Below are 25493 nucleotides of genomic sequence, written 5' to 3'. Positions count from 1 at the left end.
TTGAGAAAAAATGTCAATGTTTTCTTTTTGCATATACACCTTTTGAAATACATTGGCACTAGAAAGTAAACGTGTTTTGAAATTACATAGGCATGCCCTTTGCCTTGTTTCCATATTATCACATAATTTGGAATGTTTTAAAAAGATACTTACTCTTATAGATTTTAAAATCTATATGCAGGGGCAGCTAGTTGGTGTAATGGATAGAGCACCAGCTCTGGCCTCAGTTCAAATCTGGCCTCAGATACTTAACACTTCTTGGCTATGTGACTCTGGGCAAATCACTTAACCCCAATTGCCTCAGCAATCCCCCCCACAAAAAAAACAAAAAAAACCCACTATATGCAGCTCTTCACTCATATTTTCTTAGTGTAAATGATAAATTACATTATTTCTATTTCAGTTAACTAACATTTATTGTCTAAAGGTACTTGAATATATTATTAATATCAAACCATAACAAAAGAAAATTTTAATAATTATTTCTTAAGTTCACTTGGCACAAGAAAAAAAAAATTTCCCCAAGCAACAGATACATGCAAAACCTTCACAGAGCAGATACAAGGTAAGTTTGGGAAGAAGACACTCATGGTCAGGATAAATTCCTCACATGAAAGTGATGCTTATGCTGAGTCTTGGAAATTAGGGATTTCAAGGACAGCTAGGTGCAATCAATAGAGTACCTGGCTTGGAATCAAAAAGATTCATCTTCCTGAGTTCAAATCTGGCCTCAGACACATACTAGCTGTGTGACCCCGGACTAGCTACTTAACTCTGCTTTAGTTTCCTCAGCTGTAAAATGAGCTGGAGAGGGAAATGGTAAACCACTCCACTATCTTTGCCAAGAAAATCCTAAATGAGGTTACAAAGAATCAGGTACAACTGAACAACAATAGGGATTTCAAGGTATGGAGATGAGAAAGGAGTGCATTCTAGGTGTGGAGTTCTGCCAATATATGGAGATAGAGTTAGAGATGAAGTGTCCTGTCTGAGAATCAACAAGAAGGCTAGTTTTGATGTGCTGCAGAATGCACCGAGGGGAATAATGTATGGTAAGGCTGTGGTTGATAAATAGGATTGGGTCAGGTTGTGAAGGACTTAAAATACCAGAGTTGATATTTGATCCTGAACTTACAGAGAGACATTGAAGTTTATTTTGAATCTGTGGGAAAAGGCAAATTTATTTCAATTGTTCAGGCAAGATAGACTTAAGTATTATATAATAGGGGAGGCATTAAATTAGGATTAGATGAGGAAAGATTTATACAATCTGATGCACATTGAAGTAGATTGAGCCAAGAAGACAATGTACAACAATATAAATGAAAAGAACAAACACAAAACAATAAAAGTTGAATTATTTTGTTGTTCAATCATGTCAAATATTTTTTCAGACTGTGACCTCATTTGAAAACTTACGGTGGATGTGGAGTGAGTAAGCATAAGAGGTAGAGAATGATACCAAATTTATGGGTTTGAGTGACTGGAAGGATGATGATGGTCTTTAAAAAAAAATTATTTCTCTCCAACCCATTTCCTTTCATTACTGAAAAATAAAAGGAAAACAAAATTGTTGTAAGATATGCATTATCAAACAAAAGAATTCCCACAAGGGCCATAATCATAAATATGTGTCTTAAATTGCATTTTAAGTCTATTAACTCTCTGAAGATGATGCCTTTGACAGAAAAAAGGAAGTCTGGAAGAATAGATTTTGAGGAAAGAAAACATGTTCTGTTTTGGACTTGTTGATTTTGATATGCCTACACATCACACACACACGCACACAGCAGCATAGACATTTTATGGTTTCCTATCTACTGGTTAATTTGTTTGAAATGTCTAGTAGGCATTTAATGATGTGAGATGGGAACTTGGGAGAAGACTATACCAAATATTTAGATCTGGGAGTTACCTGCAAAAGAATGAAAATTGAACCCAAGAAAATTGATATGGTCATAAAGTGAAAGAGTGTAGCCAAAAAAAATTTTTTTTTAAAGAGAGAAGAGGGCCCAAAATTCTTTAAGGAACACCCATGGGGACATGCTATGGAGAACATTCAGCAAAAAAGACAGAAATAGTGAGACAGGCAATGGAAAATCAAATGAGAGTTATGAAAACCCAAAGAGAATATCCAGGAGATGATGACAAATAGTATTAAATGTGACAAAGAAATCTATAAGGATGAATAATAATCAAAGGCTATGGCATATACATAATTGCCATATATACATATGGCAATTAAGAGATCATAGATAACTCATTTGAATGCTAATTCAGAAGCCAGATTGAGAAGAGTTTAGAAAAGAGTGAGAATCAGCCAACAGAGATGTCCTGAACTCAGAGTATAGTATAAGTAAGACATGATTTTTGGACATGACAAGTGCAGGAATTTATTTTTCTTGATTATTCTTGTTTGCATTAAGGATTTTGTTGTACTTATTCTCTCAATGGTGGAAGGTGAAGTGGGGGTGGAAGATGAAGAGAAGGGAAAGGAAGCAGATCTTTGACAAAAATTAAAGAAAAGAGAGTGAGAAGTTAGGACAATGAGCATAGACAATTTTTTTTCAAAGAGCTTAACTGAGAAAGAGAGAAAAGATATAGGTGGCCAGGCAGCATGTTGTTGTAGAAAGAACACTAGTTCTGGAATCAGAGGAGAATTTGGGTTCAAATCCAAACTCTGAGATTTACTACCTATATGAGCTCAGGAAAGCAATCCTTAGGTCTCAGTTTCCTTATCTGTAAAATGATGGGGTTGGATTAGATGGTTGATGAGATCCTTTCCAGCTGTAAATATATACTCATCATTAAGTGAAGGTTTTGTTTTATTTTTTAAAGGATGCAGGAGACCTGCCTATTTATAGGCAGCAGGGAAGAAATTAGTAGGTAGGAAAATAAGAAATTATTAAGTGTGTGTGTGTGTGTGTGTGTGTGTGTGTGTGTGTGTGTGTGTGTGTGTGTGTGTGTGTGTGTGTGTGTGTGTGTGTGTGTGTGTGTGTTGTGTGGGATGACCGCATTAATTGAGAAGGGGGGGAGAGGGAGGGAGAGGAGAAAGGGAAAGGAGAGAGGGGGAGGGGGAGAAGGGGAGATGATGATGATGATGATGAGAATTGGCTGGAGAAAACTGAGGGGTTGGGGGATGGGACCATTTGTTCTTAAGTTAGAAGGCACACCTCCTCATCACAAAAATAGTTTAAAACACCTGCTGTGATGAGTGACACAGAAAATCAATTAGGGAAAAGTAAAAGGACTGATTGCCTTGCTTCAATGAGATCCCCATTGAGATTAGATTATATGACATAAATTTGCACTAGATCCAGTGAACATGGTCATATCACTTCCTTCACTTCCATTAAGAGGTGAATGATGGAAGTAATCTAGGGGGAAGATATGATTTATGATAAGAAAAAGAAGCATGAAACTGAAGAGCAGAAGATAATATAAAATTAAACTAACTAAATGTTTGAGATTAGGACAGGAAGAAAGTGAAACCAAAGCATTTAAAGATGAAAATAGCATAATGTGGGGAAATTGCATTGGACTGTGTAATGATAAATACCATAATAAAACATAGGTCTATAAACACTGGTTGCCACCATGAAGTGCCTTCTCTTTTGAAGTTAACTTTTCTAAATTTATCACTCTACACAGAAGCAGTTGACTATAATAAACCAGTCTCCAGAATATGTTTTTGGTTTTTTTTTTTTTTTGGTGAATGAGTTCAAGTCCTAACTCAAAATCTCCTCCACCCAAACTTGTACCCTCATATTAAAGGATGTCCTCATTAATGCTGATAATCCTTCAAACACCCTAAACCACACACTCTCAATTTCTCTATCTACTCAAACTCCCATCACTTACTTTTATATTCCATCTCAGCTGTACACAAGGGTCATTGGACTATTACTCATAATCAATTTCTATGACCAAGAACTCGTTTATCTGATCACAATCTCCTATCATTTCATATATCCCTATTCTTAGCCATCATATATCTTATTCAATTATATTGAAATTTTCTCTTTCTGTAGTATTGCTATCAAGAGGTTTATAAAATAATTTATCTTTGCTACCATTAGTTTCAATAACATATTGTACATGTGTAATCAAATGAATGTCTTTAACTATATCTGTTGCTTCGACCACTTTAAAAAAAATCCAAAATAGGAAGATTTTAGTTCCTCAAATAATCGGTTAGAAATATCTTTAAGCATATGGTCAATTTTCATTTCCCCAGAATATTGCAAATGAAACCACTGAAGTTACTTTGCATATGATTTGCATCATTTCTAACATATTTATAGCTACAAGGAATATCAAAGTTTCTCTTATCCAATGACAGATTTTACATTGAATGATTCTGTAAGCAACTTATGATGTAAACAATCTTTTGATGTCAATGTTTTTTGTTAAAAAGTTTTTTCTTCTTATTAAGACACCTAATTTTCTCAGGAAAAAGTCAACATATGCTACAATACATTTTTTTTTCTTTTTTGATGAGGCAATTGGGGGTAAGTGATTTGCCCAGGGTAACACACATAGGCAATGTTAAGTATTTGAGACCAAATTTGAACTCAGGTCCTCCTGACTTCAGGGCTGGTGCTCTGCCTACTTTGCCACCTAGCTGCTCCTACACTTTAAGATGTCATTTTAATTTATTAGATTTCAAAATATCTTAAATTTAAGCACTCATAATCTGAAGTTAAAGCACAGTAATAATAATGATAAATATGGTGAATTATATTTCTGGATTTGTTTTTTTAAATTTTGTATTCCTGTATTTCTATTATCTAAACTGTCAGAGTTGCTTATATTAGCTTCAGCTGATCCAATTGATTTTTCTCTTTAAACCAGTTACATTTTATCCATTACCAAAGAATAGTATTTCAATTTAAATTAGAAACAAAAATTTATTTATTAAATTTAATTACTGAAAATTTCAAATTCTCTATAACTCATTCTCAATTGCATTTTGTAAAACTCATTACATTTTGTGGAAACTGTAAGTTTTTTTAAATGATTTATTATTTATTATACGTACTAAAACAAAAAGTATTGAGGAATATAACAAATATTATAGTACTTTTAACTTGTACAGGAAAATCATTTATTAATTGCCCACTCTTCCAGGCCCTGTGCAAGGTGCTGAGGAATACAAAGAAAAATAAAAGATTATTCTTGCCCTCAAACACCTCATAGTCTAATGAGAGAGATAATATACAAGCAGCTATGTACAAACAAGTTATATACAAATTAAATTGAAAATAATCAACAAAGAGAGGAGCTGGAATTAATACGGTATACCTTAAGAGTTTACACATATCACATTTAAATGCTGTGAATAGCACAAGGCAACTTAATTTGCCTCAGACAGAATGAAGTGTTTTTTCAAGACCTGAAGAAATGCTTTAAAATAAAAATAAAGAAGAAAAAGGATCTAAAAAGAAAAAAAGGAGTCTTAAACTCTGTCAAAAGACTGAAGAATGGGAGGAGACAAAGAGAAGATTTTTGAACACTTAGATTTTTCTACAGATTGTTGGAGACATTAGTGTGATCAGCCCAGAAAGGATCATGGAAATCTGAAAAGCACTTTTTTTTTTAACCACCAGGTGGCACTGACATCTATTATCCTAATTCTATTCAACAGAAAGGATCTAAAGTTGTGTGGTCCCCTCACTGGGCTGAGTCCCTGAGGAATTCCTGAGCTCTTTGTTATTCTCAGAGTAGATGACTTCTATCTCTCAGCTTCATCTTTTTCGGTGCAGTCATGCTATTCCATATGCATAGGTTTTGGATTATTGTGGATTTACCCAATCAGAATTTGCTTTTGAATGTCTCCACCCGGCAAACCCCATTCTTCCCTGTATTTGCTGTTTCACAGAGTTCCAGACTTGTAACTACAACTCATATGAATAGACAAAATATTCTGTAACTGTTTGATTGCTGGGATGCCATCTTGAGAATGCTGCCACAGGGAAAAGAAATTCTGCAGATGTTGAGTGGAGTCTGTCCAAGGAGACACTAATTTGATATCTTTTTTAAAAGATACTTTTTACACCAGTAAAATAAAAGTATCTATTTTTTTTTAATCACCAGAATTTCTCTTCCTATCTTTCCTACTTCCCCCTCCCTAATAATTATCCCACATAACAAATAATATTTTTAAAAGAAGAGGAGAAATAGTATAACCAATGAATACACAATCTGAAGTTACACAAAAAGTGCTAAGTGCATGGAGCGCTATCATTTCAAAGAAGTGAAGTGCAGGAACCTCTTATATCTCTTCTTTGAAGCCTTGCTTGGTTTTTATAATTTTGTATCATTCATTTTTAAGGGCAGCTAGATGGTGCAGTGAACAGGAGGCAAGGCCTGGAACCAAGAAATTCTTCCCAAGTTCAAATCTGGCCTTAGAACCTTACTGACCATGTGACTCTGAGCAAGTCATTTAATCCTATCGATTACTCACCTGTAAAAAGAGCTGAAGAAGGAAATGTCAAACCACTCTAGTATCTTTGACAAGAAAACCCCAAATGGGGTTTTCATGAAGAATCTGACACAACTGAAGAACAAAATAAATCAATTTTTATTGTTTTGTGTTTGTTCTTTCCATCTACATTGTTGTATGTTGTTTTTTTATTGGCTCAGTTTACTTCAATTTGGATCAGACTGCATAAATCTTTCCACATTTCTCTATATTCATCTTATTCATTATTTCTTACAGCATAGTAATATTCCATTACATTCATGTAATAATTTGTTTAGTCATTTTCCAATCAATAGGTGTCAATTTCACTTCCCTTTCCTTCCTATCACAAAAATTGCTGTTATAAATATTTTAGTGTATATGGGCACTTTCTTCTTATCAGCGACTTTCTTGAAGTAAAAATAAGTCTAGTAGTGGAACCCCATAGACAAATATAAACTACAATTGGGCTATAGTCAGAAAATAAATAATGTGAGTCCTCTGGTTGCTTTTTGCTAGAAATCATGAAGGACATACCTTGGTCTCTCCTGCTGTCTCTTCCTTCTCTGACTGATTCTTCAATCATGATAGGATTGATGAGGAACAACCTGTTAGTTCTAAGGACCACCACTAACCTGTAGTCAAAGCCTACTAGAGTCTTGGAGGAATCATGAGGGATGGGGTTGGGAGCAGGGGAAGGTGAAAGCTGGTGGGTGGGAAACAAAAATGCAGCTTGACTCTACCTGCTGAACTCGAATAAACAAGAAAAACAATTTTGATGTTTCTTACCCACAAGACTTCAAAAACCACTTGATAAAGACATCACCAAACTGGTAAACTCTGGGACAGAATCCATGTACTATTTCTGGAGTCTGTCTCTGTGGCAATGTTCTCTAGGTGGTAACCTGGAAGCCAAGGGTTTATATTCCTTAGCTGCATTTTACTTTTGGGCATAGAGTCAGTAAAATCAAATAAATTATCTGTAACAAAGAATAATAAAACATCTTCTAATCAGCCTTGTACCACTGTCTAAAACTTTCTGTGTTACCAGACTGTAACTCAGACTAAGGAACTCAAAGAAACACATTGTTTGAGTTTGTGCTCCTGTTATAAGTGGACAAGAGAGTCCCAAAGCAACCCAGCACAATTCTCAACTGATGCTCAATTTACATATTTATCAAGAAGAGTTAGATTTCAGTTAAGAACTCTCCCAGATACCTCTCTCCTCATAGCCTGGGATCTGATGTGAAGAAGGAGTCCTGAAGGCTAGTGATTCCTCAATCAACATTCTATCTCAAGAATCTGTGATTCCCCTGTGGCTAGTTCATTGAGATTCAAGTGAGTGGGCCTAAGGGTTGGCCCCACTAAAGAAGTCTGCTCCCACCAGGCATCTCTCTGACCACATAATTTTACTTAAGGAACCTCTCTCGAAGTCACATCATTTTCTGAGATACTCCCTCTCACACACTCCCCAATCCACTAAGGCAGCCCTAGTGAGAAAATTGCTACACATTAAAAGGTGTCCCTTTAGTCAACTGACCTCAATTCACAAGGCTTAAAGTGGAGTGGTGGTGATGATGAAACCTGGATATTTCACAGGTCCCAATTTATCTTTTATTAGAATGAAATAAGCACTTAATAAGTTCCTACTATGTGACAAAACACTGTGCTAAGTACTTTACAAGTCTTATTTCATTTAATCCCCACAAAACACCTCTAGATAGGGACTATGATTATCTGCATTTTACAGTTGAAGAAACTGAGGCAGAAAGCAGTTAAGTGGCTTACTCAGAGTTATACGGTAGATAAATGTCTGAGCCTGGATTTAACTTAAGTATTCCTGATTTTAGATTCAGTGCTTTATCTATTGCATCATCTAGATCCCTTGATTTTAAACTACTCCCCAAAAAGATTCTTTTCCTTTAATTAGGCTGATATTCTTATGGCATATAGTAGGTTCCTATATAGTTTATAGTATATAGCTTTAGCTCCTTTGAACAGTCTCACTGGGATATTCTCCTAGCTTGCTTCCTTCTTTCAAAATGCTATTATTTTTTATTATAATAATTTTTTTTATTTTCAAAATGTGTACAAAGATAGTTTTCAACATTCAAGCTTGCAAAACCTTGTGTTACACATTTGTCTCTCTTCTTTCTCCCCACCTCCTCCCTTAGACAGCAAGTAATCCAATATATGTTAAACATATGCAATTCTTCTATACATATTTCCATATTTATCACGTTGCAGAAGAAAAATCAGATCAAAAAGAGAAAAAAGAAAGAAAACAAAAAGCAAGAAAACAACAACAAAAAAATGTGAAAATACTATCTTGTAATTCACATTCAGTTCTCTTAGACATTATCTAATAAAAACTTCCCTTTTGATAGATGAAGGAAATGATACCCAGATAGAAGGATCTTGCCTTGCTTCCATCTAGATAATAATTGGCAGACCTGAGAGTTGAACCCAGATCACGTGGGACAACTAAATGACACAGTGAATAGAATCAGACCAGGCCTGAAATCAGGAAGACACCTTCCTGAATTTGAATCTGGCCTCAGATACTTACGAGCTATGTGACTGGGCAAAATCACTTAACTCTATCCCAGTTCCTCATATGTAAAATGAGCTGGAGAAGAAAATAGCAAAGCATTTCAGTATCTTAATCAAGAAAGCCCCAAAATGGGTCAAAAAGGGTTAAGCATGACTGGAAAACAATTGAATAATAACCTCTGACTTTAAATTTATTACTCTTTCTACTAGGACCCAGATTGGCATCTGTTTTGTTTTCCCTGGTGCTTCGCCTCTCATATGACTAAGCACAAGACTGGCCACTTAGGGGACCTAAGGAAAAATGAGCTTGAATGAAAAGCAGGCAAGATCCATGAAGACTACACAAGCATAAATTAAGAAACTTGGGTATCAGGGTAGCATTTGCTCATTCTTGTATAGAAACAAATCCTCGGGTCCCTATCCCTTTAAAAATCAGAGATGCAAATATTAATCTGGGTAGCACAGAATTAGCTCCCTCATCTTTCTCCTGGGGTAGCCCCAGGCCTTTGATGTGGCTGCTCTCGGTCCTGTCCCTGGGAATGAAGCCTCTCCTCCCCAGAGGTCCTTTTAAGATGCTGATCAGGTCTTGGAACAATGCCTCATCTGGGATAAATAATTAAAGATCTCAAAGCTGGGTCTGGGCAGACTAGTTTTTCCAAGTAAGAATAACCCTACAGTGTTCTATAGATTGCCTTCTTTTCTCCCCCTAAAAATGAGGTAGTCATACTATTGTGGTAAGAATTTGAAGTTGTAGGAATCCTCTATTAGGGACTGGAGGTGACCTTAGTGATCTGCTCAGAGAACCTGAGTTCAAGTCTTAACTCTGCTTGGCACTTTGTGTCACTTCCTCATCTGTAAAAGAGGTGATATCTAAGGCTCCTTCCAGCTCTAAACCCTGCGATCCTGGGCGGAGATGCATCAAGGGCATCATGATACAAAATAAAGAGCCTTGGAGGTGGAGCCAAGAGTCTTCTTTCTTGTCCTGGCTCCAGCACTGACTAGTTCTATGATGTGGGCAAGTGACATCATCTCTCAAAGACGCAGTTACCTCTTCTCTAAAATGCTACTTAACACAAAGGCTTGTTGGATGGGAAGTATTTTGTGAACCTTAATGTGCTCTAGAAATGAGAGGTATTATTATAATTCAGCCAGCAAAACAAATCTAACCCAATCAAGAACAAGGGTCCAGGCTTTTTAAAAAATATTTTTTTTTTTTAGGCAATTACACACTAATAAGTGTCTGAGGCCAGCTTTGAACTCAGGTCCTCTTGATTCCAGGGGCTGTGTTCGATCCTGCACTGTGTTCTATCACTGTACCACCTAGCTGTCCTAGTCCTATCCTCTTCTTGCAAAATGAAAATAAATTTAGATATAAAATTTTAATGTTTACTTTCCTACAGATTGAGTTTTCAGGTGTTCTTGGTGATTTCAGACTTGCATGGAGAGAAGTAGAACAATAAATTATTCTTTCCTTTTCCCAACGGTCACAGCATGATAGAGGACTGGGTTTCAAATCCTGCCTGTGACAGGTGGTCTTGACCAAATACCTTAATTTTTCTGGTCTGCATTTTCTTCATTTGAAAAATGAGATGTTGGGGAAGAAATGGACTAAATGCATAACCTTTGAGGTTCCAGAGTTACAATGCTATGACCCTGATCTCACTTGGTCAGAATTGCTGCCATTCTTAGATGCCATTCTCCTTCTGAGGATGTCAGCATTGAAATGGTTGGTTTGGAAATGTGAAAGGAACTAATAAGAATACAGTAGAAAAAACTAGAAGGTTCAGAACTTGTTCCCTAGTTTTAGTCCCAGTTTCTGTCCCTGCACTGATATAATTTGTGGAAGAAGGCCAGGTCTTGAATTCTAAGCCAAGGATAGAAAACTCGTAGACCATTTGGACAGAAATCAAAGGCATCTGGCCCTTTGAATCTGTTCACCATTTTTGCTGGCCAGACAATAAAATCAGGAGTAAATTCAACAAATACCTATCAATCAATTAATAAGCATTTATAATGAACTTATATGTCAGAAGCTAGGTTTATAAACATCAAAGTTAAAATGGTCCCTTCTCTTAAGGAACTTATATTCTATTGGAGGAGACATCTCATGCATGGTAATTTTTTAGGAGAAGGCAAAGGTGAACTTTGAAGGAAATTAGGGATTCTTGAGAGGTTGAGAGATGAGGAGAATATATATATATATATATATATATATATATATATATATATATATATATATATATATATATTCTCAGAAAGAGGGACTTATGTGTAGGGTCCTATGTTAAGCCTGATAGAAACAATTGGATAAGCATAGATGGGGAACTTTGAGTGTCAGGGCTCATAGACATTGTGATATGGTGGAAAGACTTCTAAACCCCCAAAACGGTAGCCTTGTATTGTCATTTGGGGTTTGCCCTATTTAACTGTGTGATGATTTTAGGAAAATTTTTTTCACACTTTAAATCTGTTTCTCATCTTCAAAATGAGGTGTTTGGATTAGATAATCTGCAGTTTTAAATATTCTGGAATTCAATTCTATTGGACAACATTTCTTCCTATATTAAATTTCTTATCTATTTTTATTGCTTTTTTCTTTTATTAATTTAAAATTTCCCCCCAGTGATTCAAAGCAATTCCAATAGACTTGGAGTTCATCCATATTCAGAGAGAGAACCATGGAGACTGAATATAGATCAAAACATAGTATTTTCATCTCTTTTTTGTTGGTGGTGGTATTTGTTTGCTTGTTGCTGTTTTGTTTTTTTCTCATGTTTTCCCCCTTTTAATCTGATTTTTCTTATATAATGTGATAATATGGAAATATGTTTAGAAAATATATTTCTTCTAAATATGGATTGCACATATTTAAATCTTTATCAAATTGCTTGCTGTCTTGGGGAGGGGAGAGGCAAGGGAGGAAGGCAGAAAAATTTGAAACAAAGTTTTACAAAAATGAATGTTGAAAATTATCTTTACATATATTTGGGGAAATAAAATACTATTGGAAAATTTCCCCCCAATTAACAAGCAATTATTTTATCTCCCTCTGACCTTTTCCCACTGAGAAAAAAAAAAGAAAAAGAAAACTTTTGCACAAAAATCCCCATTGTCTACGTGGGGAGAAAGAACATTTCTCATCCTGCATCTGAAATCCATTACTTTTACATTTTAATATATAGAACATTGATTGAAGCTTTAGCTTTACCCCAACTGCCTTGCTCAAACAACATATATGTATATGTTATACATATTTATCATTTTGTTCAGTATTTGAAGCTTTGACTAAATAAAACTTTACATTACATATATGTGTTTTCTGAGTGGCAAAGAAAAATAATTTGTTTACTTGACAGAAAATCCATGATAACTATGTTATCTGGTGTTCAAGTAGGAGGTAGTGCAAAAGACCTTTAGATTATAATAATAATTATGAGATAATGGTGATAATTCACCTTTCTATACTATTCTAAGCTTTCCAAAGTGCTTTTCCCACAAGACCCCTCTGAAATAGAAAGTATTTTTAAATCTTAATTTACAAACGAAGAAGTTAAACCTGAGAGAGTTTAAATGACTGGATTATGATCATAGTCTAGAGCTGGAAGGGGATTTAGAAGATATCTAATCCATGCTTTCCCCTTCTCACCATAGATTTTTTGCAGATTAAAAAAAGAAGGCTAGGGAACCCACGCTCTTAAGAGAGACCCAATAAGTGCTAGGGCCAGGACAAAACGAAACACAGAATTTGGAGTTTGTGCTTCTGAGTCATTAATTTACTGTGTGATCTTTGGTAAATAATTTCTCCCTGGGCCTCAGTTTTCTTATTTATAAATTGGGTTTATTCTAGATGACTTCTAAAGTCCTCTCCAGCTCCAAATTCTGTGACTCTAAGCTTTCCACTATCTTGCCATCTCTCTCTCTCTCTCTTTTTTTTTTTTTAATCAATGATTTATTTCAGATTTCAAATTTAAACTCATGATCACCTGATGGGAATTCATTGTTTGATGATAATATATGTGGGTTATGTGTTTATGGGTTATTTTCTCTGATTGTGGGACTTTTCCCTTGTCCCACTTCAATAAATGATTCAGGACTGCTGAGAATAAAGCCAAATCAGTCAGTTTAGGATTGTTGAGAAAGGGAAATGTGTTATAACTTGTCCTGTCACCTCTTTCTTGAAGTCCTCTCTGACTACTCCAGCTAAGTCTCCTTTCAACTCCTCTGATACTTAAGAATATGAATTATACAGTTTAGCACTGATTCCATTTAGTCTGACTATTCTCGGACTATTCTGTGAGTCAGATTTATCAGTCATTTGAGAGCAGAGCCTGTATTTTATACACATCTTGTCTCCCTCCAGGGCCTGCCAACCAGCCAAGTACCCAACTCACTGAAGGGACTCAGTGTAAATACCTGCTTGATGATTGATCATCCTTTTCTAGTCATTTCCTCCAGGAGCTCAAAGAACATCAATATGGGAAAGACTACACTGTCTTTCAAAGCCCTGCTGGGTCCTGGCCTAGCCAGGAGAGTTTTTTAGGAGGTGTCATAATGGGTGTGTTAGGTCTTTCTGGGTCCTAGCAAGATTAGAAATAAAGGAGGGGCGGGGCTTTGGGCTCTGCCACTCTTAAGAAATGGCTAGGTTTGCAGCCAGTTATGGACCTACTTTGAGCAGAGTCCAGAGAGCAAATAGAGTTAATAATAACCAGTCAGAGCTGGCCCCACAGAAGTCTCCAACGTCAGAGCTGGCAGGGTCCCTCGGAGATGATCTAGTCTAATCCCTTCATTTTATAAGTGGGAAAAACGTGAATCTAAAATCTGTGAGAAATGAGGACACTTGTCCAAGGTCACACAGAGCTTCAGAGCTAGGGTTCAACCCAAGGTTTTCCGAGTTCAAATTCAACATTCCTTGTTCTCTGCCACACTGGCTCTGCCCCATGTTTTGTGCCTTCCTCCATTAGGAGACTGGGAGTGGAGAGAAGGGAAGGGCCAAATGCCTCAGGACACCTCTGCATTGAGCAGAACACAGCTGGCACCTCGCCAGGCCCTGGGCCAAAGCTGGGGCTGAAGTATTGGGTGGAGGGGCCTGGTTAAGCATTAACCTCCTTCCATTGGACAGGAGCCAGGGATACATCTGAGCCCTATTTTAAATGGGGAGCCCTAACTGAACCTCCGTTCTGAGCCTACTGAGAGGGTTCATAGAGGGAGTGCACTGCCCTCTCCCGGAGAAGGTGAGGCAGAGATGGGGCGACCGGTTATCCAATCTCTACTCCGTTCCATCTCGTTCCCTTTGAGACTTACTAGGATTCCCGGAGTTAGCGCAGGTCCTCTTTCTTGGAAAGAGAGTTGGGCTGTGGAGGGAGCGGGCTGTCGTGAGATCTCATTTCACCTCTGCCACGGGTCCTAGGTTCCTCACTGTGTCCCTTTAACCCTCTGCATTCCAGATTTGTGCGTTTGAGATGACTAGCATTCGGAGGTGGGTCTGGGTTGCAGACTGCGGAATAGAAAAAGGGGGCAGCTCCGGCCTTCATCTGACGGTCCTGAGTCAGAGCCCAGACTTTCCCCATCCTCATCCCTATCCTCATTCTTAGTCTCATTCCCGATCTCATCCCCTTGGGCGCGCAGCGCACACCTGGTTCCCAGTTCCCTCGGCTCTAACCTGGATTTCCTGCTGGGGAAGAGGCGGGGGCGGAGAGAGGGAGGGGGGAGGAGGGGCTGGAGAGGGAGCCTGGAAGGGGCCGGGCCGCAGACAGAGGGAGGGGCGGGCCGGGCCGGAGCCTCCCGCAGACGTCAGTAACCTGCTTGGCTAGGGCCGCCAGCGGCGCTGCTGCTGCTGCTCCCCTGGCCGCTGAGGTTGAGCCAGGGCCGGGGCCGGGGCGGGCTGGCGAGCCGGCCTCGCTCAGCCGGGGCCATGTCCTAGCCTCCGAGCCGCGCCTCCGCGCCGCGCCGCGCCGAGCCGGGCGGGCCGGGCCGGGCCCGGGCTGCGCGGCTGCCGCGCCCGGAGGACAGGGAGGAGGAGGTGGCGGCTGAGCTGCTGGCAGGAGCCCGGGCCCTGGACTGGGGGACCCGAGGCCGGAGCAGGTGAGTGAGCAACTCCCATACCCCAACCCCCGCGTCGGTTCTCCTTCTCCCGCTGCGGGCCCTGGCCCGCCCCGCCCCTCACCTGCGTGGGCACCGGAGAGAACCTGGACTAGGGAAGCCGCTCTCTGCGGGGGGGGGGGGGGCCGGTCCACCTGGGCGCGCGCTCCACCCTCTCCCTAGCCAGACAAAGGCGCGCGTCCCTGGTGTCCCCAGGTGCGGGGCCCGGGCCAGACTCCTCCACCCCACCCCCCCACTTGGACTGTCAGCGCAGCGCGGGCGCGGCGGAGCGGGGGGAGGGGAGTGTGTCATCCTGTCGCACTATCCCACTGTCCCACTTTCAGGCTTGGCCTGGGGTGGGGAGGCCATGTCCCCGAGGATTGAAAAGAGGGACTGGGGTTGATGGCTGGGGGGGAGTGAGTGTCTCTGGCTGTCGCCTCTGATTATCTGCGGGGCGGAGATGGCTCCTAAGGCCGCAGCCATTGCTGCGAGAGGGGTGAGAGCTGATTCAGGATAAGGCCTCTTTTCCTCCCCTCCTCCCTCCTTCCCGGTCCCTGCCTCTTCCTTCTTTTTTCCTCCTTCCCCGTTCCTGTTCTCCTCCATTCTTTTTTTCTCCCTGCTTCTCTCTTTTCCCATGCTCTTCCCTTCTTTCTTCTCTACCTCCTCCTTTCACTGTTTCTCTTCTTTTCTCCCTATCTTTTCCTTTCTTGTTCTTGGTCTCATCCCTTCTTTCTTCCCTGCTTCTCTCTTTCCCTATCCCTGTTCTCTTCTCTTCTTTTCTCCCTGCCTCTCCCTTTTCCTTTGCTTGTTTTTTTGCCTTCTTTCCTCCCTGCCCCCCTTCTTATTTTCCTATTCTCTCTTTCCTTCCTGCCTCCTCCTTTCCCTTTCCCTATGTTCTCTCCTTCTTTCCTCCCTGCCTCTCTCTATCCCTATCTCTATTTTCTTCCCTTTCTTCCCTGACTCCTCCTTTCGCCGTCCCTTTTCTTTTCCCTTCTTTTCTCCTTGTCTCTTCCCTTCTTTCCTCCCTGCTTTTCTCTTTCCTTGTCCCTATTCTCTTCCCTTCTTTCCTTCCCTTTCTCGTTATTTTCCTTTCATGTCCTCTTTTTTTCTTTTCCCTTTTTCCCTATTCTTCTTTCTCTTCTCTATCTTTTTCTTCAGCACTTGTCTCTGTCTTCCTCATTCTGTTCCTGTCTCTGCTTCCCACCCTTCTGTTTCTCTGACTCTTCAGCTCCTTATCTCTCTCCATCCCTCTCTCCTGGCTGTGTCTGTCTCTCTTTTCTCCCCTCTGTCTGCCTTCCCCTTCTTTTTTTCTCTCTCTTCCTTCCCTATTGTCTCTATCTTCCTCTTTCTTATCTATTTCCTCTGTCTCTCTTTCCTTTTCTCTTTCCCTTCCCAATCCCTCTTTCCTTGCCTCTATCAATTCTTGAATTTAGGGTTTCTGTAGTTTCTTTCATTGGAGGCTCAGTTTTCTTTGAGGGGAGGAATTCATAATGTGGATTACTTTTCCTTCTACTAGCCAATGCCAGTAAAGATTTGAAACCACAAGTGGGTGGGATGGGACTGGACAGGACAGGATTGCCTGCTGGGTAGTGAAAAGTAGTTCCAGGCTTTGGGTCAGGATTTATGTGTGTTGGGATAGGGAACACTCCTTCATCCTTTCCCCTCTCGAGCACCCCTGTCATCTCAGGAGTTTGGCATTAGATTTATCATCTTGGGCAAATCACTTTATTTTTCTCAACTTTAGTGTCCTTAGCTATATGGGAATAATAACACTCAGATTACTTACCTCACTGGATTGTTGTGTGGAATGTTCTTTAAAGTTTAAAAAGTTTTACAGGAATATAAATTAGTATAATTATCTAAATTTTATTTGAATACTTTCAGGAACAGGGTGCTCACTACCTTATAAGGCAGTCCATTCTGTTTTTCTGCTGATTGTTAGGAAATTCTTCTTTATTTTAAGCTAATGTTTTTCAGCAATTTGTCTGAGGGATTCTAGTTCTTTTTTGTTTTCCATTGTCTGAATTCTTTTTTTAAAACCAGATTTGATGTGTCTGAGAAGACTCCAATCACAGGAGCAGTAATGCTTGAAAAGACCTTCCTGTTCAGGAAGAGCTCTTGGGTTAGACATTTCTATACCTTTGCATTCCAGATTCTCAATGTGAAGGTAATAAGAGAAAGGAAATAAAGTCCTGAATGAAAGGCAGAATCCAGAACAAAACTGGAAGGGATCTTAGGAATCATCTCCTCTAGTAGTTTTATTTGACAGATTTAACTTTCGCTCCCAGAAAGAAGGGATTTGTCCAAGACCACAAAATAAATTGGTATCAGGTCAAGTTTTTTTTTTTTCCTCCTACACCTCACTGGAAGAATTAAATGGAAGAATGTCCCCAGAGGAATAGGTCTGTCTATGCAATATGCAAACATATTTTAAGGAGCTACCTGAGAGTAAGAGCCTTTGAAAGAGGTATGTGAAGAGGATAAGGAGGAGATCCACATATTTTCCCCTGGTTTTCCAGATATCCAGAGGACAGCACCAGGGTCATCTAGAAAAATCCTTCCTCTAACACTCATGTGAACAATGAAAGTTTGGACTAGGTATCCTCTAAAGTCCTTTTAGCATTAAGCTTCAGAAACTAAATTACAGGAAAGTGTAGAAGGAATAAATCTCCTAACCATGAAAACAGCACAAGAGTAGAAAGATTGCCTCATGAATTTTTGAGAAAGATCCTAGATGATTTTATGGAGTGAAGAAGAGATTCCTGCTCAAAGAAGAGGTGTAGAGTAAGGCTGGCCATTTTGAAATGCTATGCTTCAATGGCCTCCATACCCCTATCATGTGAATAGATCCATGCTGAGCAGTATAATAAAATCTGAGTATTATTGTTAAGCACCTAAATGTGTATTAGATACTGGGTATAGCAAGACAAAAACAAAACAGTCTTGCCTACTTTCCAAGAGATTACATGCTGGAGTGGGATGCTTAAGATGCCTTTAATCATATATATGCTTTGCAACAGTACTAACAACTAAATAGGAATTCAGTTATTTTTCAGCTGTGACCTCATTTGGTGTTTTCTTGGCAAAAATATTTGAGGGGTTTGAAATTCTCATTTTACAGATGAGAAAACTGAGGGAAAGCTAAGCGACTTGCTCAGGATCACACAGCTGGGGAATGTCTGAGGCTGCATTTGAATTCAAGTCTTCCTGATTGCAAGCCTGGCTTGCTATCCACTGTTCTTCCCCTCCCCCTCTCAGCTGCCCCTTCCTATAAGAGGTAAAAAATAAATTGATCCTTGAAGTCAGTACTAAAAAGTAGAAACAAAGCCTGGGGTACTTGCCTGGGTTATAGCAAGAGAATAGCAAATTGGCCAGTTTGTCTGGAACATGCAGTGTATAAAGGGATGGAATATGTAAGAATGTATTACAAAGGTAGCCTAGAGACATATTGTAAAGGAAAAGGAAACCCAAGCTATGTCTTCTGAAAATTCGCAGTCCAGAGGGAATGGAAAAACCTGGGCTTTCTCTGAGACCACTGGTCTGATTAAGGCCCAATCTGAGTCTCCCTCTGATTAGACTGAAATTTCAAAGACACTTTGTAAATCTAGCCTTTAAGCTAACATGCTTAGATTTACTAAATCTGTCACATGGTATATTTTCCCATGGAGCATAATGCTTGGCATTTCTGCAATGCAATGTAAATCACAAAGAATCTAGCTTCACAGTGAAGCCTCATGGAATAGTGAATATCGATTCAATCAAGTCTGTAAGCATTTATTAAGCATCCACTGTGGCCAGGTACTGTATTTAGTATTGGGGATACAAAAAAAGGCAAAAGATGGTCCCTTCTTCCAAGAAGGGCACAAACAAGCTATAACAAGAATGAATAGGAAATAATTAACAGAGGAAGGCACTTAGAATTAAGAGGCTTCTTGTAGGAGGTAGGATTTCAGAAAATTGGAGCAAAAATGTGAGAGTAAGGAGGAAGAGCATTGAATTCTTGGGGGAGAACCAGAGAAAATGCTGGGAGATGGAGTGTCTTTGTTTTTGTTTGGCTGAATAGCCAAGTTCCACTTCAGACACATAGTTACTATATGACTCTGGACAATTCACTGAGGACACACTCTAAGACTGAATTTGAAAGCTGGTGCTTCATAGTAGAGGGTATTTCCTCACTAAGGTCAATGGAATTATAAATTCAATCCTTCTTTATAAATTTTTATAAATCATAAAGAGCTGTAAAAGTATCAGTAATTCTCATGATATAGTCAAGTGATCTCTGAGTTCTAGTTGGACTGGAGTCAGGGATCAGGAAGCAGTCATGTTAATTTAAGCCAGATTCATTGTCCTAATGATAGAAGAGCAGCATTGCACTCAGGACCAGGGTATTCGCCCCTAAGAAGCTTGGAGTAGAGTGGGAATTTTCTTGGTCCTCAGGTGATCAGGCAGCTGAATTGGCAAGCATCACAAGTCTGTGGTGATAACTTCAGTGCTTGCTACTGTGTCTCTCCTGCCCTTTCCTGGAGTGAATTATCAGATGGTATTAGTACAGGACCGCTCATGTTTAATAGGGATGCTTGTATTCAATGAAGCTGTATTCTTGATAACCTCCCCCTCTCCTGGACAACAGGCCTGACCACGCTTATCAGCTGATGTTCTGTGGCAGGAGCTAGTGTTACCCCAGCCGTTGGCTGGCTCATGATGCTGGGTATCTCTGAGGCTTGAGGCCTTTGCCCAGGGTGTGTGGAGGGGAGAACCAAGTGATTCAGGGACCTTGGGAAGTAACACACCCCTCCTCAGTGCAGGAGAGCAGAATTAGAAGTAGATGATTCCTTTGGCCAAAAGGAAGATAAGAGTTCTACCTGAGGCTAATGAAAGAGTGGTATTTGGTTTTAAGCAAGATTTTAAGACAACTCTTTTCCTACTGATCACTTAAAAAAAGTTTTTATTGATTTTTGTTTGTTTCTTACACTACTGTATATTGTGTATCTTGCTGAATCATTTTTTAATATGCCTGAGTGAGAGAGAAGAAAGGGAAAAGCCATGACCCATAATCCAGTCTGGTGTGTTGAGGTCCAGATTGAACCTGGAGTCAAGGCTAATGATCTTATAAATAGCAGAGTAGGAGAAAAACCCTGGGTTTGAATCTCTCTCTGCTATTTCCTGTGTGACCTAGGGCAATTATTCTTCTACTTGGACCTCAATTTACCTACATAGTAAAGGAGGGGGAAAGCAAGAAATTATGGAAAAAATACTAAATTTTGGACTATTCTGGACCTTTGTTTCCTCATCTGTAAAATTAGGAAGTGGATAAGCAAATTACAATCCAAAGGAACTTTATTTAAAAATGTTAAAAAAAAAAAAAAAAACCCAAAAAACATTCTAAGCTTAAGTGCTATATAACAACAAATAGTGAAATATGACCTGTTGATTGTAGCTTACTCATCCCTATTCTAGATGGCTTTAAAAGTCTCTCCCAGTTCTAAATCCTATGATTAGTTAATTTCTAAGGCCCTTTCCAGCTTTAAATTCCCGCTATGTATGATCCTATTACTGAATTAAGATTGCTTGGTTTCTTTACAATCCTCAAAATTAGGGGGCCTTTCCTACCATCATTCAAGTCATACACTGGGCTAGAAATGTGGTTTTCTCTGCCTCCAAATGCTGACCTTCCTTCAAATGGCTTGTCTCATTTCCTTTCAGAATCATCCCCTGCTTATCCCTAGCCTCAATGAGCTTTCCTCTAACCTTCCTTACAGTTAGACTTACAAGGCATACTTGCTGCTCTCCTCTTATCATTAATTGGGGTGTTTCCTGAGAGCAAAATGTGAGTCCTTCCCCTACTGGGACCACACTCTCCAAGGGCAGAGTTTGTCTTATGCTTTTTCTCCCCCTCCTCCCCCCAAATTCTGAATTCTCTTCTTCTCTCATTGCAGACTAGAGAACAGGGTAAAACATGTCTGAGGGTCCTTGGCTTCTACTCTTTGGTCTCATTTGGGGACTGGCAGTCCCTGAAACAGTAGGTAAGCCCCAGACAGTAGTTCTACATGAGTTTGTCTTGGCCATCTAGAACAGTGAGCTACAACAAAAAGGCCATATCCTATCATTTATTATTGTATAGCACTTATGGTAAGAATGTTACTAGTGATTCTCATCTTTCCTGCTACCCTCAAGTATAAATCTTCTATCTATGAGCAGAAATCCCACTCATTTCTGTCTCTATACTGGCCCTATTCCCTTCCTAGCAGGAAGCCTTCCTGGATTATAGGAATCATATAAGATCACTATAAAACATTTATCATGTAAGATTGTGTATTGTAGTAATCAGGGTTTGTTCTTTATGTCCTTACTGGATGGTGAGCTCTGTGAGGAAGGGAGCCTTCCTTATTTAAACATTCAACAAGAAGGATACAGTTTTATATACAATAAGTACTTGCTAAATATTTATTGAATGAATGAATTATAAGGTTTTGAATTGGAGGGAACTTTAGCCATCATTTAGGCTAAAGATGTCAAATATAGGGACCTTTCAGGACTGCCAAATAGCCCAATCTTCAGCAACCAGATGAAAATGTAATTGTGAATTTAAAAAATAAATAAATAAAAATATGATATGTTATTGCTGTTATGCCTGACTCTTTGTGTCCCCTTCTGGTGTTTTCTTAGCTTATTGGAATGGTTTTGCCATTTCCTTGTCAAGATCCAGATGAGTAAACTGAGGCAGATAATACTAAATGACTTGCCCAGGTTCAAACAGTATCATATTTGAACTCATGAAGAAGAATCTTCCTAACTCCAGGCCCAGCACTTTATCTACTTTGCCATCTAGCTAATGTTATTTGTGTTTTTCTACTTCAGTATGCAGTCTGCAAGGATCCATTTCTATTTGAGGCTAATCTCATTTTGCAGATGAGAAAACTGAGACTCAGGATAAGTGATTTTTCACATGCTTTCAGATATTAAATGAAACAACCAGGATTTGAACCTATGTCTTAAGGTCTAATAACTCTCTTTTTTTTCTCCCAGGAAACTCGAAGAGGAAGTGACAGCTAACAAGATGAGTGTGACATCATGGTTTCTGGTGAGCAGCAGTGGCACCCGCCACCGGCTGCCAAGAGAAATGATATTTGTTGGCCGAGATGATTGTGAATTGATGCTTCAGGTGAGTGTGATTTGAGGAAAGAGCTGGTTTCCTTGACTGGAATAGATATTTCATTGAAACTTCAACCTTCAGATAGATGCCTCTTGTATCAGCTGCCCCTTGAAAGTACTGATCAATGGGTTCCCATGTCTAAGAGTAGAGTAGAGTGCTTCAGAAAATGGAGATTTCCTCATCACTTGGAGGACTTTATGCATAAGGTTTAAATCCATTTATCTAGTATGTCATGGTGGGAATTTTTGATGTAATGTTAGTTTGGAGTTAAATCTCTGAGAATCCCTTCCTAGCCTGAGATTTTATGATTTGGTATTTGTTGATGAGTCAAAGTGAGCAGTTACATACTGGCAATGGGGACAACTGTAATTGACCACACAGAATAGGATGCAGATACATTTTCTGGAGAGAACTGGGTTAGAGACTAGGGCAAGAGAGATACTGAATAATTTCCTTATTATCTCATTCCTATTAGATTATGAGGCTCAATGAGAATGGGTTCTATAAGGGACCATCCTTCTAGTTCCTTTAAAGACAATCAAGCTCAATTCCCTCATTTTATAGAGGAGGGAGGGGGTCAAAATGTCAGCTCAAAAAGATCTTGGAACAAAGATCATGGAATATTAAAATTGGAAGGATCTTTAGAAAATATAGGATACATATATAATATATTGGATTTATATATAATATATATAGGATATGTGTAACATATCCACACACTGAATATATATGGAGAGAGAGAGAGGAGAGAGAGAGAATGAATATGAATATATAGGATATCGAAAGTGGGAAGGCCCTAAAAATGTAAAAAAAAATGTCAGAGCTAGAAGAAAATTTAGATCTCACAACCTAGACTTTTAAGGTTATAATAAACTTAGAATGCAGAATGTTGATGGTGGAAAGGATGTTTAGAACACAGAAGGTTGAATATTAAAATAAAGAAGGACCTTAAAAACATTTGGTGTATGCAGCCTGACCCCTTCATTTATAGATGTAGGAATTGTCATACAGAGGTAGTGGCAGATATGAGATTAGAACACTGAATATGAGGCAGAATCAATTAGAACTTGATTCCCAAACACTCTCTTTTCACCTAATTTCTGCCAGTCCCTGACTTTGGGCCTGGGTTAGATTTGCACAGTATTGACACAGCTCATGATTTCCCATCATGTTTTACCTTGGCAGGTCATCCTTGTTTGGGGTTGGGAGTCTGTGTTTGTGTTTTTCATAATGAGTCATGCCATGGTACTGGCCTGCCCAGCCTAGCTCAGTCTGCCTGGGGAATGGGTGAAACTCAGTGTGCTGTTGCTGATGGTTGAGACTTGGGCATCAGTTCAGTTCTGTTCAAAACAATGAATATTTATTAATTGCATATTATGTGCAGGGAATACAAATATGGAAAAAAAAAAAAGTACAAACTTACATTCCCTGCCTTCAGGAAGCTTATAATCTCCTGGGAAAAGAGGAGTGATACAGTGATACAAAAGAGAATAAAGACAGTGGTGAGATCCAAGCAAAAGGTTCTGAGAAATTTTGAGAAGGATGAGCTCATTTTTGGCACTTGAACTGGGCCTTGAAGGAAGAAAAGAATTTTGAAAAGATTGCATTCTAGATAGTGGGGAGGGGGTGACATAAACAAATGCATGGAGGTGGGGAAAGGTAGGCTGAATTAAGAGTGGTGAGTAGGCTAGTTTGTCCAGAACGTAGGGTGTGTGTAGGTGAGGAATGTGATAGAAAGCTGGAAAGGTATGTTGGAGTCAGATGTAGAGGACCTTGAATAGCAGGCTTAAGAAGTTTTTCTTTAGTTCTGGAGGTAATAGGGAGCCACTGAAAGTTGGCTTTAGTTTTTTTCTTAAATTTTTTATAGGAGAATGATATGATTAGTGCAGGGGGTTAGGAAGATTGTTTTGTCAGCTATGTGAATAATATCCAGGAGAGGGGAGAGACTAGAGGCAGGGAAACCAAGTAGGAAGTGATGATAATGATAATAATACAAGTCTGAACGAGAATGAGTTCAAATGATCTGTTATCCTATAGAATGTGTTCATTTAAAGATGTTTTAAGTGCCTGTGGTTTGCTCATTGTCACTGACAGGAAATCCAGTCCCCTGTCCCCATGGATGCAATCATAGTCATAGATTGAGACTAGAAGGGACTCCTGATTTTATAGATAAGACTTAATTACAGTCACATAACCAAAATCTTCATTTATAGGGTGATGATCCAAACTTGGGTTCTTTGATGTCAAGTTCGGTTCTTTCTCTATCATGAGATAGGCAATATGCATATAGCATAAGAAGATCTGAGTTCAGACTCCACTTTGGATACTTATTAGCTAGGGTGATAGTAGATAAGTCACTTTATTTTTGTGAAACCTAAGTTTTTCTTCAATTGCAGAATGGGGATAATAATAGCACCTATCTCCCATGATTGTTGTGAAAATCAAATGAGATACTGCAAGCAAACACGAAATCAAATAGCATTTGCTAATTTCCAAGATTTCAGTGTTTCCAGTAAAAATGTAATGAGCTAGTCACAGTCTCCCCTTGAATAAGGGATGATCAAACATAGATGTGACACACATGTGCATGAGTGTTTTAAATGCCATTGAGATCAGAGGAGGGAGATGTCAAGTCTCACTGGTTAGGATGAGTTCTTACCATTCTGTGTGGCCTGAGAATGGAAGGAGTCACCATTTTTTCATAAAACATTTAGGTCCTGTCTGAGGAGATGGCCTAACACACATAACAGGACACGCCAGGTATACAGTGTAGGACACAAACACAGGTACACAGCATGTCTTCTAGTATTTTGGAATAAAGAACCCCAGAACTGGAAAAGACCTCAGGGGATTCAACCCCTACTTTGTTACAACATCCTTCACAGTGATGGGAAAATCACCCTTCTGAGTCAGCCCATTCCACAGTTGGTTATCTCTAGTTGTAAGGAGATTTTTCTTATATTTAGCTGACACCATCTCCTTGTAAGTTCTCCCCTCCCACATGCAACATTATTTCTAGTTGTGCCTTGTGAAGCCCAACCTAGCAAGTCTAACCCTTCTCTGATACTGTAGCCCTTCCTGTGCTAGAAAACAGATATTTTGTCTAAGATTGAATACCAAATGTCCCTAGTTTCTTTAATTGATCCTCATTTGGGATAGTCTTCAGGTCTCTGCTATCCTTTTGTGGATGCAATATAAATGTCATTCATTTAGCTTTCAGTTTACATTTATCAAGCATTTGAGGCA

At 39.2% G+C, this 25493-nt stretch overlaps 1 protein-coding gene across 5 annotated transcripts in view; it reads left to right on the top strand.

Annotated features, from left to right (window-relative positions):
* The first annotated feature begins 14764 nt into the window (after window positions 1–14764).
* The window catches only part of CEP170B (centrosomal protein 170B), a 106788-nt gene continuing 96059 nt past the window's right edge, over window positions 14765–25493 (top strand). For 2 of the 5 annotated variants that reach the window (XM_031953135.1, XM_031953131.1), the window contains exons 1-2: window positions 14765–15097; window positions 22121–22256. In XM_031953135.1, coding sequence (XP_031808995.1) covers window positions 22152–22256 — 105 coding nt within the window. In that variant the 5' untranslated portion in view covers window positions 14765–15097; window positions 22121–22151. Of the gene's footprint in view, window positions 15098–15417; window positions 15591–21030; window positions 21118–22120; window positions 22257–25493 lie in introns of those variants that run through there. The other 3 variants (XM_031953132.1, XM_031953134.1, XM_031953133.1) reach the window with 3 other exon arrangements.

This window comes from Sarcophilus harrisii, chromosome 2 (genome assembly GCF_902635505.1).
Source record: "Sarcophilus harrisii chromosome 2, mSarHar1.11, whole genome shotgun sequence".
NCBI lineage: Eukaryota > Metazoa > Chordata > Mammalia > Dasyuromorphia > Dasyuridae > Sarcophilus > Sarcophilus harrisii.
This window is presented reverse-complemented; position numbering and strand designations above follow the sequence as displayed.